Source organism: Carettochelys insculpta, chromosome 1 (assembly GCF_033958435.1).
Source record: "Carettochelys insculpta isolate YL-2023 chromosome 1, ASM3395843v1, whole genome shotgun sequence".
Lineage (NCBI taxonomy): Eukaryota > Metazoa > Chordata > Testudines > Carettochelyidae > Carettochelys > Carettochelys insculpta.
In genome coordinates, this window is record NC_134137.1 from 341,378,876 (window position 1) to 341,395,991 (window position 17,116).

At 45.7% G+C, this 17,116-nt stretch overlaps 1 protein-coding gene across 1 annotated transcript in view; it reads right to left on the reverse strand.

Moving 5' to 3' along the window:
- The window catches only part of MOV10L1 (Mov10 like RNA helicase 1), a 104,627-nt gene that overhangs the window by 17,384 nt on the left and 70,127 nt on the right, over positions 1–17,116 (reverse strand). The window contains exons 20-23 of the mRNA XM_075005932.1: positions 9,366–9,465; positions 8,066–8,230; positions 595–768; positions 145–294 (exon numbers count right to left, since the gene is read on the reverse strand). Of these exons, the coding sequence (XP_074862033.1) occupies positions 145–294; positions 595–768; positions 8,066–8,230; positions 9,366–9,465 (589 nt within the window). The remainder of the gene's footprint in view (positions 1–144; positions 295–594; positions 769–8,065; positions 8,231–9,365; positions 9,466–17,116) is intronic.

Genomic DNA, 17,116 nt, shown 5'->3' on the forward strand with positions numbered 1-17,116 from the left:
AGCTATGGATACTGCTGAGGGAAAGTCTTCTGGCACTGGTGCATGAGGTGATCATATACACCTACATCAAATGGACGTGAGCCAGCACTTTAAGTAAAATGAGTTCAAATATAAATTTGAACTTATAAATGATAAGATTCAGACCTGTTTACGATACGGTGCAATCACCCCAATATCAGTAACAGATACTGCATTGTCAGCATGTTTTGCAAGAAGGCAACAATAACGCATTACTTGAACTGCTTCTGTAGGATTAAACCAAGAGGGATTATGCCCTTCACGTGTTTCAGTACCCTGCATTAAAACAGAAAATAAAGATCATATGTTGAGAGTTGTTGCAAATTTAGTGATAAATACCCATTAACTATCTTCTTAATATTTAGGAGTAGGATTGGCAAGGAGTCATATTATAGAGCCACGTTAGCTCATATAATTACATGTATCCACAGGGTCTAGAATCAGATTGGGGGGGGAAGATTTTCTCCAATTACTGTACTTCAAGCGCACAAAATTTATGTTACTAGAGAAGAGTCCCCCACTTATTAAATCTCTCTTATCTCCCCAATCCCATTATAGTAAGAATATCTGACATACCCTCATTCCATGAAAAATTAATGGAAATCCCTTCCTGGGTAATTTTTCCCAACCCAATAAAGAAGATACTACTGAGGTGTCAGCGCAAACTTCCAGCTCTTTATGATAAAACAGTTTAGACGGCAAGGCAAGCAGTGAAGCATGCGATCTGTAGTTTTTCAAGAGCTTTGTAACCTGCGAGGAAGAAAATTAAAATTCCATTGAATGAAACTGCACATATACGATTACATCCTGCAACTTCTTTCTTCCATCACAAACCAAGAAGCATGTTGTTAGCCTTCTTCCCCTAACTCGTTCACTTGCCCCGTGACCTCATCCTGTCCCCCTAATCTCCTTCACACTCATTCTCATCCCTCTTTTCTTTAAACCTTCTCCCTCACTCAAGACTTTGTCGTGAATGTACAATTACATTTAAGTCTCTCCCACCTTTCAAAAACCCTCCTAACGCCATTTGCCTCTCCAATTACCACCCCATCTCCCTTTCATCTCTATGTTTGCTGACTATGCTATATATAATAGTCAGTAGTTCCTCTCCTTCAGTGCCACCCTAGATCTTTTTCAAATCAAGTTTGTGTCTCTTGCACACCACTGAAACCACTCCAGTAAAGCTCAGAACCAATACTCCATCTTCATGCACCTTGGCCCATCAGCCCTATTTAATGTTTTCACTTTCTTCTTCCTGAAATGTTGTCCTCCCTTCTACGACTTTCTTCTCTTGGGCTGTGTCTACACTGCAGGCTTCTTTTGGGAGACTTGTCTCAACTCCCCCAGCCCTGTGTGGCCCCAGTTCAATACCTGCAACCCATACAGCTCCAGCTCGATCCCTCCCACAGGGCTACATGGTCCTGGCTCAACTCCGATGGCCCCAACCCACCCCCAAGTTTAACCATCCCCAACTGCTCCCCCAACCCCAGGACTTATCTTTCAAAAGGAGCTCCAGGTGCTCCTGCTGCAGAACATCCGTTTCAACATGGAAAAAAACCCACCCTTAACTTAAGCAAAATTTGATTTATGCAGGGGAGTGTGGAAGTGCAACCCTCACATAACTTAGAATCATAGACTCATAGGGCTGGACGGGACCTCAGGAGGTCATCTAGTCCAGCCCCTGCTTCAAGCAGGATCAACCCCCCACTAAGTCACCTCAGCTAGAACCTTGTCAAGCCAGGACTTAGAAATCTCTAGGGACTGAGAATCCACTACTTCTCTAGAGAACATATTCCAGTGCTTCACCACCCTCCTGGTGAAGTAGTTTTTCCTAATAGCCAACCTACTTCTCTCCTGTAGCTTCAGACCATTGCTCCTTGTTCTGCTATCTGACACCACTGAGAACAGTTTCTCACCATCCTCTGTAGAGCTCCCCTTCAGGAAGCTAAAGGCTGCTGTTAAATCACCCCTCAGTCATCTCTTCTGTAAACTAAACAAGCCCAAATCCATCAGCCTATCCCCTAGATCTTGTGCTCCAGCCCCTTAATCATTCGGTTTCTTCGACCATGGCATGCTATTTCAGGAAGGACTGTTAGGCAGAGATGGCGTTCACCTTTCGAGGAGGGGAAAGGCCATATTCGGACACAGACTTGCTAACCTGGTGAGGAGGACTTTAAACTAGGTGTGCCGGGGACAGTGGAGCAAAGCCCGCAGGTAAGTGGAGAACATGGAAACCTGAGAGATGGGTCGGAAGTAGGAGGGAGCATGGGCAACAATGTCAGAGTAAAAAGAGGGCCAGGAAAAAACTGGGGGGAAGTTCAAATCAATATCTAAGATGCCTATATACCAGTGCAAGAAGTATGGGTAATAAGCAGGAAGAACTGGAAGTGCTAATAAATAAATACAACTATGATATCATTGGCATCACAGAAACCTGGTGGGATAATACACATGATTGGAATGTTGGTATTGAAGGCTACAGCCTAGTTAGGAAAGATAGACAGGGAAAAAAGGGGGAGGTGTTGCCTTATATATAAAAAATGTACACACTTGGACTGAGGTGGAGATGGACATAGGAGATGGACGTGTTGAGAGTCTGTGGGTTAGTTTAAGAGGGGTAAAAAACAAGGGTGATGTCCTGTTAGGAGTCTACTACAGGCCACCTAACCAGGTGGAAGAGGTGGATGATGCTTTTTTTAAATCAACTAACAAAATCATCCAGAGCCCAGGATTTGGTGGTGATGGGGGACTTTAACTACCCAGATATATGCTGGGACACTAATACAGCGGGGCACAGACTATCCAATAAGTTCTTAGACTGCATTGGAGACAATTTTTTATTCCAAAAAGTTGAAAAAGCCACCAGGGGAGAAACTGTTCTGGATTTGATATTAACAAATAAGGAGGACTTGGTCGAGAATTTGAATGTGGGAGGCTGCTTGGGTGAAAGTGATCATGAAATCATAGAATTAACAATTCTAAGGACTGGTAGGAGGGAAAATAGCAAAATAGAGATGATGGATTTCAGGAAGGCAGATTTTGGTAAACTCAGAGAGCTGGTAGGTAAGATCCCATGGGAGGAAAAACTGAGGGGAAAAACAACTGAGGGGAGTTGGCAGTTTTTCAAAGAGACATTATTAAGGGCCCAAAAAACAAGCTATTCCCTTATGTAGGAAAGAGAGTAAATATGGGCAAAGACCGCCTTGGCTTAACAAGGAGATCCTGCATGATCTCAAACTAAAAAAGGAATCTTATAAAAAATGGAAACTAGGACCAATTACAAAGAATGAACATAGGCAAATAAACACAGGAATGCAGGAGTAAAATTAGAAAGGCTAAGGCACAAAATGAGCTCCAACTAGCTACAGGCATAAAGGATAACAAGAAGGCCTTTTACAAATATATTAGAAACAAGAGGAAGACCAAGGACAGGGTAGGGCCATTGCTCAGTGAGGAGGGAGGAACAGTAACGGGGAACTTGGAAATGGCAGAGATGCTTAATGACTTCTTTGTTTCGGTCTTCACGGAGAAGTCTGAAGGAATGCCTGACATAGTGAATGCTGGTAGAAAAGGGGTAGAGTTAGTTTTTGAAATAAAAAAAGAACAAGTTAAAAACCATTTGGAAAAATTAGATGTCTGCAAGTCACCAGGGCCTGATGAAATGCATCCTAGAATCCTCAAGGAGCTGATAGAAGAGGTAGCTGAGCCGTTAGCTCTCATTTTTGGAAAGTCATGGGAGACAGGAGAGATTCCAGAAGACTGGAAGAGGGCAAATATAGTGCCCATCTACAAAAAGGGGAATAAGAACAACCCAGGAAATTACAGGCCAGTCAGCTTAACTTCTGTGCCAGGAAAGGTAATGGAGCAGGTAGTTAACGAAGTCATCTGCAAGCACTTGGAAGGTAGTAAAGTGATAGGGAACAGCCAGCATGGTTTTGTAAAAAACAAATCATGTCAAACCAACCTGATAGCTTTTTTTGAAATGATAACGAGACTCGTTGATAAGGGAGAAGCAGTGGATGTGGTATACCTAGACTTTAGTAAAGCATTTGATACGGTCTCGCATAATATTCTTATCGACAAACTAGGTAAGTCCAACTTAAATGGGGCTGCAATAAGGTGGGTGCATAACTGGCTGGCTAATCGTACCCAGAGAGTAGTTGTTAATGGTGCTCAATCCTGCTGGAAAAGCATAACAAGTGGGATTCCACAGGGGTCTGTTCTGGGACGAGTTCTGTTCAATATCTTCATTAATGATTTGGATATTGGCATAGAAAGTACGCTTATTAAGTTTGCAGATGATACCAAGCTGGGAGGGGTTACAACTACACTGGAGGATAGGGTCAAAATTCAGAATGATCTAGATAAATTGGAGAAATGGTCTGAAGTAAACAGGATGAAGTTTAATAAAGATAAATGTAAGGTGTTGCACTTAGGAAGGAATAATCTGTTTCACACATACAGAATGGGAAAAGACTGTCTAGGAAGGAGTACAGCAGAAAGGGATCTAGGGGTTCTAGTAGATCACAAGTTAAATATGAGTCAACAGTGTGATGCTGTTGCAAAAAAAGCAAACATGATTCTGGGATGCATTAGCAGGTGTGTTGTGAACAAGACCCGAGAAATCATTCTACCGCTCTACTCTGTGCTGGTTAGGCCTCACCTGGAATATTGTGTCCAGTTCTGGGCACCACAATTCAAGAAAGATATGGAGAAATTAGAGAAGGTTCAGAGAAGAGCAACTAGAATGATAAAAGGTCTGGAGAACATGACTTATGAAGAAAGGCTGAAAGAACTAGGCTTGTTTAGCTTGGAAAAAAGAAGATTGAGGGGGGACATGATAGCGGTTTTCAGATATTTTAAAGGGTGTCATAAGGAGGAGGGAGAAAACTTGTTCTTCTTGGCCTTTGAGGAGAGAACAAGAGGCAATGGACTTAAGCTGCAGCAAGGGAAGTTTAGGTTGGACATTAGGAAAAAGTTCCTAACTGTCAGGGTGGTCAAGTACTGGAATAAGTTGCCAAGGGAGGTTGTGGAATCTCCCTTGCTGGAGATATTTAAGAACAGATTAGATAGATGTCTTTCAGGGATGGTGTAGATGGTGGTCGGTCCTGCCGTTGGGGCGGGGGACTGGACTCGATGGCCTCTCGAGGCCCCTTGCGGTCCTAGTGTTCTATGATTCTTGTTGCCCTCCGCTTAACCTGCTCCAGCACATCCACATCCTTTTTATACTGGGGGGCCCAGAACTGGACACAATATTCAAGATGTGGCCTCACCAATGCCGAATAGAGGGGGAAAAACCACTTCTCTAGATCTGCTCGACATGCTCCTCCTAATGCACCCTAATATGCCATTAGCCTTCCTGGCTACAGGGGCACACTGTTTACTCATATACAGCCTGTCATTCACCATAACCCTTAGGTCCCTTTCCACTGCACTGCTGCTTAGCCAGTTGGTCCCCAGCCTATAACAAGGCTTGGGATTCTTCCTTCCCAAGTGTAGGACTCTACACTTCTCCTTGTTGAACCACATCAGATTTCCTTTGGCCCAATCCTCCAATTTATCCAGGTCACTCTGGATCCTACCTCTCCCCGCTCTGTGTCATCCGCAAACTTTCTGAGGGTGCAATCCAGTCCATCATCCAGGTTATTAATAAATACGTTGAAATACACTGGCCCCTGAACTGAGCCTTTTGGCACTCTGCTTGAAACCAACTGCCATCCAGATATTGAGCCACTGACCACCACCTGTTGGGCCTGACCATCAAGCCATCTTTCTATCCATCTTATAGTCCATGGAACCACTCCATACTTCCTTAACTTATGGGCAAGAATGTTGTGGGAGATTGCATCAAAAGCTTTGCTGAAGTCAAGGTTTTTCACATCCACTGACTTCCCCATGTCCACAGAGCCTGTCACCTTGTCATAGAAGTTAACGAGATTGGTCAGGCAGGATTTGCCCTTGGTGAATTCATGTTGGCTACTTTTGATCACTTTCTCCTCTTCCAAGTGATCCAAAATGGATTCCTTGAGGACCCCTTCATTATTTTCCCAGAGACTGAGCTAAGGCTGACCAGTCTATAGTTTCCTGGATTGTCCTTCTTTCCCTTTTTAAAGATGGGCACTACATTTGCCTTTTTCCAGTTATCTGGGATCTTTTGAGGGACTACTGTATTATTTGATAGGCACCTCCTAAAAGTTCTTTTCCTGGGCCTCGGCCACCCTTTGGAAAAAGGTCCTGAAAGGCCCTACCAGCGTTTGTCCAGGGAGGAGATACCAAAAGCAATGCATCATCAGGTGAAGATCAGGAAGGGTGCAGAGGGGAGCCCTGTTCCCTTCTGAAAGGGAGTCCTCATTGCCTGAATGCTGGGACAGTTGATATGGTGCTGAAATCGGTGGTTGTAGAGATGAGGGACAGTCTCCCAACACCTTGGATGGTGCCACCGGGGCTTAAGAATGGAGAGACTGCACCTGCCACGAGGCCTGCTTGTGGAGGTGAGAATAGTGGCGCACGAACCATGGTGGAGGCGGATATGCCATAATAGCCAGCACGTCTTGTCACACAGTGCGCGTCAGGCTCAAGTGATGAGAGAACATGCTTGGGCAGTCGGAACTGCCTCTCCCTGGGGTGAGAGGTCTAGTTTCTGATGTATGCGATGACCCAGACCAGCGAGATAGGCATGGGGAAATAGGCAGCACCGGAGAGGATCAGAGCTGAGAGTCAGATGGTGCTGGGCCTGGTGCTGGACCCATCTTTGCCCACAAGTTGGTCTTTCTCCATTTGGACCCAGTGCAGAGCCCCAGTGTAGACGCTTGTGAAGGAGCAGCGGGGTCCGGTGACATTTTGGTGCTGTGACCAACTCCACACCAGAGTGAGGCGGTGTCGTGGCCCTGAGTTTTCTTGGTGCCAAAGCTTGCGGCTGGTGTGGGAGATGTGGTGACCTAGAGTGGTGCCATTTGCACTCCAACTTTGGAGTTCAGGACAGGGTCATTGTTGCAGAAGGCTGTCCATGCTCCAATATCGGTGTGGTCACAGCCAGTGGAGCCGGTGTTACTGGAGGTACCGAAAGTTTGCGCCTTGACTCAGAGAGTGCTCTTTTTGGTGGTGCTACCAAAGATGGTGCTGGTGAGGCTGCTGAAGAGTTTTCCACTGGCACGGCCAGGAGCACACCAGGAATGGGTCTGCCACCACAGGAGCAGTTCTGGCTAAGGCAGAGGGACATTCAGAGCCCATGCCTTTGGCTTTCTGCACAGAGTCTTTAGTGGGCAGCTGCTCCGGGGCTGCTGGCTTGAGAGATTTTTCGTAGGGACAGGTTTTAAGTCTACTGGCTCGGTCCTTTCAAGCCCACGTAGGCAAGCTGGAACAGTGCATGAAGGACTGAGTCTGATGACCCTTGCCCAAGCACTTGATGCAGGAAGTGTGGCTGTTAGACTGGCATGGCTTCTCTGCATGTCTCACACCACTTAAAGCCCAAGGAGCCCAGCATGGCAGTGATGCAGCAACAGAAACCAAGTATGCTAACTACTTAACTTGGGGGCGGGGGGAAGTAATGAAACAGAACTGGGAAGAATAACTTGGAGTAGGGAAACTAGGTAATCACTAACTAACGCTATCTAGCTCTATTGATTTGCAGAGAAGACAAAGGTCTGTCTACAGCCAAAGATGGTAGAGAAGGAACAGAGGATCCTGCACTAGATAGCACGAGGAGGTACTACTGTGCTTGTGTGGTGCTGGAAACCACGGCTATCGAAGAATCTCTGAGCACCAGTGCAAGGACACACAGACACCCAGAGTGAAGGACCCATACAGACACTATATGAAGAACATTTATATCATCCTACTCTGCAAACACATAGTTGAGGGGGAAAAAATCCATATCTAAAAGGGTTTTAGTCTTCCAACACAAAAACACAGAAGACCAAACTTGGTATTTATTTCTTTATACACCAGAAAGAAACAAGACAAGTGAAACCTCCCACCACAATCCACACATTTTCTCCTTATGTCATCTCACTTATTTTTAATTAAGAAAATAAAGTTTAAAACTTACCAGCAGAGGATTGTAAGATCCAAAAACTCCAAAAGAATCCTCATTTCTCTGATACAGAGATCGTGACATTAGTCTTTCCAGCATTGATATATTTAATCCGTAAGCCATTGCAAGTCTGGATTTTATTACTGGTCCTAACTGCATCGGATCTCCAGCAAGCACGATCTGCAAAAAGTAGTAAAAACCCTCTTCTATATTACAACTGAGATAAAGTTAGTTTTTTTTTTAAATACAGTAAAAGTAAAGAGTACCAATTGCTGTTATAACATTGTAGACATTCTTTCTCAAATGCATAAAAAGGATGGAGGGAAAGAGCAAAGTAATGATTAACTTGATGGCTGACTTTATTGCACAAAATAAAGGTTTTTAATTCTTTTGAAGAAATAATATGATCCAACATGCAATTATTTGCACCTGGCACAAATCAGCTTTAGCGAGATAGCATTCACAGTAAACTCTTTCATATGCAGCAACCTCAGGATTGGGAGGTTGCTGGATGTTCAAATATTCCAAATAATCGAGAGAAGCTGCAGGATCACCTGTGTGGAGGGGGGACCCTGCCAGCCTGGTGGCTGGGAGCACGCTGGGGCACAGAGCCTTGCTGGCAGCTTCTGCCCCAGCGAGTCTGCTAGGGCCAGGTGACCTCCACTGGCAGCCCCAGGGCTGGAAGCTAGCTGGGACATGGAACTCTGCCAGCAGCTCCAGCCCTGGGAGCCCAGCTGGGCCAGGGGAAACCCAGCAGACCCAGGGCTGGGCACACAGCTCTGCTGGAAGTTCCAGCCCCAGGGAGCCTGCCGGGGCCAGGAGTAACTCTGCCAGGGCGCAGAGCTCTGCTGGCATCCCTGGGGCTGGGAGCCACCCAGTGGGGCGAGCAGGAGGAGCTCCACTGCTGGGAGCCCCTCCAACAGCTCAGAGGGAGGGAGGCAGGGTGAGCGCTGAACAGGCTGGCCCCCAAGGGGTGGCATTGCTCAAGCACTCATGTTTGTGCTGGGTATTTGAGAGTTCCGGTTATATGAATACAGAATATAACAGTTTACTGTATTATGAGAATTATGCAAAACTACTATTTAGGAATATAAAATATTGAAAATTAGAGCATATGTTTAAAACAATTTCAAATTAAGTGGCAACATAAAGAAACTATTAACAAAAATCTATTACAAGCTCCCAAAACTACACACCCACTTCCTGGAAAGAGCACTTTATCTTATCACTAGCCATGAACTGATCAGAAATAGGCGTTTATCATTGGAAGTGAAGAAAGCAAGCCTAACACCCCTTTTAAAAAAATTATACATACCTGTCCATTAACATCTGAAATCAAGCCAAGTGGAATCAAGCATTCTGGTTCACTTGCCTGCCCTGCTTCATCCACAAATACATGTGTGAAATGCCCAAACCTAGAGTTAAAAAAGAGAGAGAAAGGCTCAGGCACATTTACATGTCCTGTAGCGCTTTGAAGACTAACAAAGATTTATTAGATGATGAGCTTTTGTGGGACAGACCCACTTCTTCAGATCTGGAAATCCTGATAAAAGGAAACTGGCATGATGAAAATTAAAAGTAAACTGGCACAATGAGTTTCTGTTCATCAGAATTTCAAAATTTGAAAAAGTGAGTCTGTCCCACAAAATCTCATTGCTTTGTTGTTTTGTAAAGATACAGACTAGGCGTCCTTTGTTTACATGTTTTAGAGCGTTAGTATATCCTGCCACCCTGTGGCTGACTTGAGCCAATTATTTTGAAATATTTACATGGATCAAGTCTGTATGCTATATGCAGTCACATCTTGAACTTGGCAAACTTAGCCCTCATCTGTGACATCACATTGTGAAAGCTAAATATCAAACATTTTTCTTTTCTAAAATCTTCGTCAGAATCGCAAAATTTAAGTTGACACAGAAATCACACTTTTCCTGTACCTTCCTTTGTCCTCCCTCCTCCTATATAAATCAGGCAAATACCATTAGTTTAAGAGTTCACATTCCCTGCATTGTGTTTCAGAACAGCAATGCTAGTAACTTTTAAGCTAATTAGGGTTGCATGTGATGTGTGATGCAAACAGCACCAAAGAAAACAAAGAGGTACACCTCGTTACATGGCAACTATATGCTTTAGCAGCCATAAGTTACCTGGTTCTGTAATTGTATCCGTAGGGGAGCCAGCCTAAGCCCCCATAGAGTGGTGCACGCATGCGGTACTATATAGGGCTCCTCTGGCCCCCTTCCCTCCTCAGTTCCTTCTTGTCATAAACTCCGACAGAGGGGAGGAGGGTGGAAGGCTGAATGGACATGAGCAACACATCTCGAAGAACACCAGTCATGGAAACAGGTAACTCTTTTCAAGTGATTGCTCATATCCATTCAACATAGGTGTCTGTGGAGGACATGCAGATTACAATACAGCTCTTCTGAAACTTGTGCCATCCCTCACCTACCGCATGGCATAATGCAACATAAACAGGTAGATGGACAACCACATTGCTGCCTTGAAAATATCCTGGAGGGGGACATGGGCAAGAAAGGCTGCAGAAGAGGCTTGAGCTCTAGTGGAGTAGGTCCTAATCAGAGAATGCCATCTGAACTCCTGCTAACTCATAATATGTGTAGATGCAATCAGTTATCCAACTACAAATCCTTTGAGGACAATGGGAGGCCATTAACTCCTTCACATATACTACAAATAGTTGAGGCTGTCTGTGGAAAGGCTTGGTCTCCTCCAACCAGGCAAACACTCTGCAAACGCTGAGGTTGTGAAGATGCCTCTCATTGGTTGTACAGGGCCTGGGGCAGAAAACTAGGAAGAAGGTACCCTAATTAGTACGGAAATCTGAAACCACTTGTGGGAGGAAGGGTGCAGCCAAAGCTGAACCTTATCCTTGAACAAGAGCACATAAGGATGCTCAGATGTCAGGGCACGGAAGTCTGAGACCCACGTGGATGATGTAATAGCCACTAGAAAAGTGACCTTTGTTGAGAGAAGTGGAAGGGAGCAAGAGGCCAACAGCTCAAAGGGAGGCCTCATAAGACTGGAGAGGAGCAGACTGAATTTCCACTGCAGAAATAGCTTCTTGAAGCCCTTAAGAAATATGGTTGTGACCTCATAGGAGGTGATGGAACAGTCCTGCACCAGGAGATGAGAAGTGGAAATGGCTGACAGGAGTATTTGAATAGTGGCTTACATTAGCCCTCAAGCTTGAGGTGCCACAGATAGCCCAAAGTGGATGGAAGGAAGTGAGGCATCAATTGTGTCCAAGCCCTTGCGGGAGAACCAGATGGAAAACCTTTTTCCATTTGGTGGTATAAACAGAGTGGAAGGTTTTCTGGTTTCCAAGAAAAACAGACTGGATCTCTAGAGAGCACACTTGCTCGTCCAAGTTCAGCCATAAAGTAGCCACACAACGAAATGTAGCAGATGAGGGTATGGATAAAGCAGATGTCCTGGTCCTGTGACAGAAGGTCCACACACAAGTGGATAGGGCAGGGTGGCTAGGCCATGAGGCTCATTAAGACAGCAAACCAGTTCCTTGTCCTATTGGGTCCTTTGAAGATCTTGCTGTTTAGGGGAACAGGGGAGAAATGCATAGAAGAGACCTCATACCCATGGAAGAAGAAACATATCCAGGTTAATTGATAAAGTAGCCACTTGGGGAGTTCCCCACGCTTGGAGAAGCTCAGAGGCCACCTCCAGATGGAGCCCATTCATGGTGAGAGGACTATTCTCTGCTCAAGCAAACTGCAACAGCAGCGCTGGTCCCCAAGAGGTACTGAGACTCCAATAAGATGCTATGACTGGCACAGAAGTTCCAGAGTCAGATCGCTTCCTGACATAGAGGCATGGAGTGGGCCCTCTCCTGCCTTTTGATGTAGAACATAGTGGCCATGTTGTCCATAAAGACTCAGATCTCTTGCCCAACAGGCAGGGAAGTAACACCTCGCATACACTGCAAAATGCCCTGAGTTCCTGCACCATTTACGTGCACTGCATCTTCCTCCATTGACCATGCACCCTGTGTTTAGAGAGTCCTGAAGATGGGTTTCAGTGTGTTCACTAGCTTGAGTTGATAATACAGGTACTCTGTGAGTAATGTTCATTTTCTTTTTATTTGATTTCATATTAAACAAACGTAAGCATGGCTCCTTGTTAATTATCTTAGAATTCTAGGGCTGGAAGGGACCTCAGGAGGTCATCTAGACCAGCCTCCTGACTAAAGCAGTATCAACTGCAACTAGATCATCCCAACCATGATTATGTCAAGCCAGGACTTAATCTCTAGGGATGGAGATATACCACCTCTCTTAGTAATACATTCCATTCTTTCATCACCCTCCTGGTGAAAGAGTTTTTCCTAATATCCAACCTACACCTCTCCCTCTGTAACTTCAGATCATTGGTCCTTGTTCTGCCATCTGTCACCACTGAGAACAGTCACTTTACATCCTGTTTAGAGCCACCTTTCAGGAAGCTGAAGGGAGCTATCAAATCGCCCCTCACTCTTCTTTTTTGCAAGCTAAATAAGCCCAAATCCCCCAGCCCCTCCTCATACGTCATTTGCTCCAGCCCCCTTAATCATTTTCATTGTCCTCTGCTGAATCCTCTCCAATGCGTCCAACTCCTTTCTATACTGGTGGGCCCCGAACTGGATGCCACACTCCAGATGTGGCTTCGCCAGTGCAGAGTAGAGGGGAATAATAAAGTCTCTAGATCTGCTGGAAATGCTTCTCCTAATGCACTCCAACATGCCATTAGCCTTCTTGGCTACAAGGGCACACTGCTGACTTGTATCCAGTCTCATCCGTTGTAATCCCAAAGGTCCTTTTCTGCTGCACTGCCACGTAGCCAGTCAGTCCCCAGACCGTAACAGTGCTTGGGATTCTTCTGTCCCAATTGCAGGACTCTGCTCTTTTCATTGTTGAACCTCATCAAATGTGTTTTGGCCCAATCCTCCAACCTGTCTAGGTCACTCTGGACCCTATCCCTACCCTCCAATGTATCTACCTAACCTCCTACCTTAATGTCATCTGCAAATTTGCTGAGGATGCAATCCATCCTCTCATCCAGGTCATTAATAGAGAGGTTGAGCAGTACTGGCCCTAGAACTGATCCTTGGGGCACTCCACTTAAAACCGACTGCCAACCAGACACTGAGCCATTGACCACTACCTTTTGGGCTCATCCATCAAGCCAGTTTTCTATTCATTGTACAGTCCATGTATCCAATCCATACTTCCTCAATTTATGAGCAAGAGTGTCATGGGAGACTATCAGAAGCTTTACTAAAGTCAAGGTATAAATCACATCCACTGACTTCCCATGTCCACAGAGCCAGCTACCTCACCACAGAAGCTAATCAGATTGGTCAGACATGTCTTACCCTTGGTGAATCCATGCTGACTACTCTTGATCACTTTCCCCTCTTCCAAGTGCTCCAAAATGGATTCCTTGAGGATCCCCTCCATGATTTTTCCAGGGATTGAGGTGAGGCTGACCGGTCTATAGTTCCCTGGATTGTCGTCCTTTCCTTTTCTAAAGATGGGCACTACGTTTGCCTTTTTCCAATCATCTGTTACCTCTCCTGATCTCCATGAGTTTTCAAAGATAATGGTCAAAGGCTCTGTAATCACATCTGCCAACTCCCTCAGTATGCTTGGATGCATTAAATCCAGACCCATGGAGTTGCGTGCATCTAGCTTTTCTAAATAACCCTCAACCTGTTCTTTCCCCACTGAGGGGTGCCCACCTCCTTCCCATTCTGCATTGCCTAGTGCCGTAGTTAGGGAGCTGACCTTGTCCATGAAGACAGAGGCAAAAAAAGCACTGAGTACTTCAGTCTTTCCCACATCATGTCACCAGGTTACCTCCCTCATCCAGTAACAGCCCCACACTCTCCCTGATAACTCTCATTGTTAACATAGCTATAGAAGCCCTTCCTATTACCCTTCACATTCCTTGCTAGCTGCAGTTCCAGTTGGGCTTTTGCTTTCCTGATTACGCACCCCCCAGCATTCTCCAGCCCTATGTTTATACTCCTGCTTAGTCATCTGCCCAAGTTTCCACTTCTTATACACATCCTTTTTGATCAAATCAAAAAAGCAGTCATGTAGCTCTTTAAAGACACTTTAAAGCTTTTTTGTTTTGATAAAATACAGACTAACACCGCTATCTCTCTGTCACTATTCAGCATCCTTTTTGAGTTTAAAGTTCACAAAGGATTTCCCTTGTAAGCCAAGCTGGATGCCCACGTTTGCTTTTCTTACTGCACGTTGGGATGGTTTGCTCCTGTGCCTTCAGTAAGACCTCTTTAAAATACTACCAGTTCTCCTGAACTCCTTTCCCTTTCATATTAGCTTTCCAGGGGATCCTGCCCATCAGTTGTCTCAGGGAGTTGAAGTCTACTCTTCTGAAATCAAAGGTCTGTATTTTACTAGTCAAATTTCCTCTGTTAGTCAGAATCCTGAAATCTACCATCTCATGATCACTGCAGCCCATGTTGCCACCCACCTTCTATTTCTCCTACTAGCTGTTTCCTGTTTGTGAGCAGTAGGTCAAGCTACGCATAACCCCTGGTCGGTTCCTTCAGCACTTGTACCAGGAAGTTATCCCCAACATTCTCCAAAAATTTCCTGGATTGTCTGTGTGATGCTGTATTGGTCTCTCAACAAATGTTTGGGTGATTAACGTCTGCCATGAAAACCACCACCTGTGATTTGGAAGCTTCTCTTAGTTGTCTGAACAAATCCTCATCTACCTGATTTGGTGGCCTATAGGATACATCAAACACAACATCACCTCCGTTGCTTCTGCTTCTAAGGTTAACCCAAAGCTTCTATCTTATTTTAATATATAATCTTCCACATCTATAGACTGTTTACAATATGTATTTATATCTAGTTTTTGTTCATACGGGTGGAGCACATCCACACTACCTCAGTAGTGGTGTTACACGTAAGAAATTTTAACATGCACAAAAGAAAATTCAACCTGTCCAAGGATAGAAAATCTTAGAACACTGCTCCCCTGCCTCGCATGCCACCAGGAAATCCTCAGTGCATGCATGGAGCTGGGGGCAGGTCTATGGCAAAAGGAGCCACAAGACCCTTCACAGGGCAATCGCAAAGGCCACTGATCTGGCAGCAGAGTCTGCTCTACTGGAGGCTGGCAGTAATGCCAACCTGGCCGTTCAGGAGCCTTCTTCCGCGAGGGCCTTGAACTCTTTTCTGGAGCTCTCAGGAAGCATTGCCTCAAACTCAGACATTGCCTACCACATATTTAAATTGTAATTGGCAATAAGTGCCTGTTTGTTTGCACCCATCACTAGAAACTGGCCAATGAATACAATTTTCAGCCAAGCAAATACAAACTTTTCAAGTCTATTTTTAGGGATAGCGGTAAGCTGGTCCTGGCATTGCCTGTGGCTTACCAACTCCACTATTAGGGAGCTTGGTGCTGGGTGGATGTATAAGCCTGAAGTATCTTGCAGGCAGAAGCACTTTCTGCTCTCTTTGAAAGTGACAGAATAGAGGCCAGAGTTTGCCAGAGAAACGTGGCAATCTTGGCCACCCCGTCATAAAGCAGCAGCACAATTCTGGCCAAAGCTCCCTGGCCCAAGACCAGAAAAAGTGAGTCCAAGAGCCCCTCTAATGGGATCTTCAGGTTTGTCACCACCCTCTTTAAAAAAATCCTGGTGGGCCTTAGCATAATCCTATGGGACCACTGGAAGGGGCCCCACGGTAGCTTCATCGGGGATGAGGAGGTGGACGCTTGAGCCAACCCTTGTGGAGGGTAAGTTTGTCTCCTCCCTGCACTGGTGGGGTGACAGGCTTTGCTCCTATCCTGCGTGCTGCTTTTGTGCATCACCAAGGGTGCCTTTGATGCCCTAGTGACTGAATGATTCACTTGTACCTGTACCAGGAAGGCCCATCGGGTTTAAAGGGATGACCACTGGGCCTGGCACCATGGGGTGCCCTGCAAGGGTGCCAACAGTACCCAAGGACTGCACCAGTGGAATGGAGCCAGACTGCAAGACCACACAGAGCGGAGGCTGCGTGAAGCCCATAATGAACACCAGGTGCTTTGACCCCTCCAGTATCACAAGAAATCCAACATAGATGTCATAGATGTCAACATAAAACTGTCAGGGAGGTCAAACCGTGGAATAAATTGCCAAGGGAGGTTGTGGAATCTCCATTGCTGGAGATATTTAAGAACAGGTTAGACAGATGTCTATCAGGGATGGTTTAGATAGTACTTGGTCCTGCCATTGGGACAGGGGACTGGACTCGATGGCCTCTCGAGGTCCATTCCAGTCCTAGTGTTCCATGATTCTATGATGCCTGCAACTGCACAGGACATCTGCGTCAGCAGCCTGGAGATCATCTCCGGCCTCAGGAACTACCCCGTGCAAGAGATTACGATGCTGAGACCCAGAAGCCCGCTACCACAAGGGTGACCTCAATATCTGGGAGCCACTTCATTGGCACCAGTACAATGGTGCAGGTGAGTAGCAGGGCTGACAAGTTCTCGGGAACCATCCCTCAAACAATGGTGTGGCAATGAGTGGTGACGAAACACCTCAGGCTGCTGGTGCTGAAGGGCATGTGCCTCCACAGGTCTGTGCTCCATATCTGTCAATGCCTGAAGAGTGGTGTCCTGCCCCTCACTCTGTTATAGAGCATGCGGGTCTATTGATGACTCTCCTCTCCATCCATAAGTGCGTATGAGAGTGACAAGTGCTGGGCGGCTTCCCTCTATGCCTAGGGCCCATCAATACTGGTGTCAATGACAGCAGCATGTCCATAACGTCGCTTTGAAAACTTCTGGTGTGGACTACTGGAGACGGTTACAGGGAGCATGTGGAACTATGCTGCCCTGTCAGCTTCTTCTCTAGTACACAATATGTGGCACAGTCCAACTTCTTGGCTCTTTCTTTACTGGGAGCCTGGGACTTATCCTTACTGGTGCCCTTCACTCATCTGAATTCGGACACACAGTGCTGAGCCACCGGCACCAGTGGAGAACTCCATGCTGAGGCACTGGTGCTCAGTGCTGAGT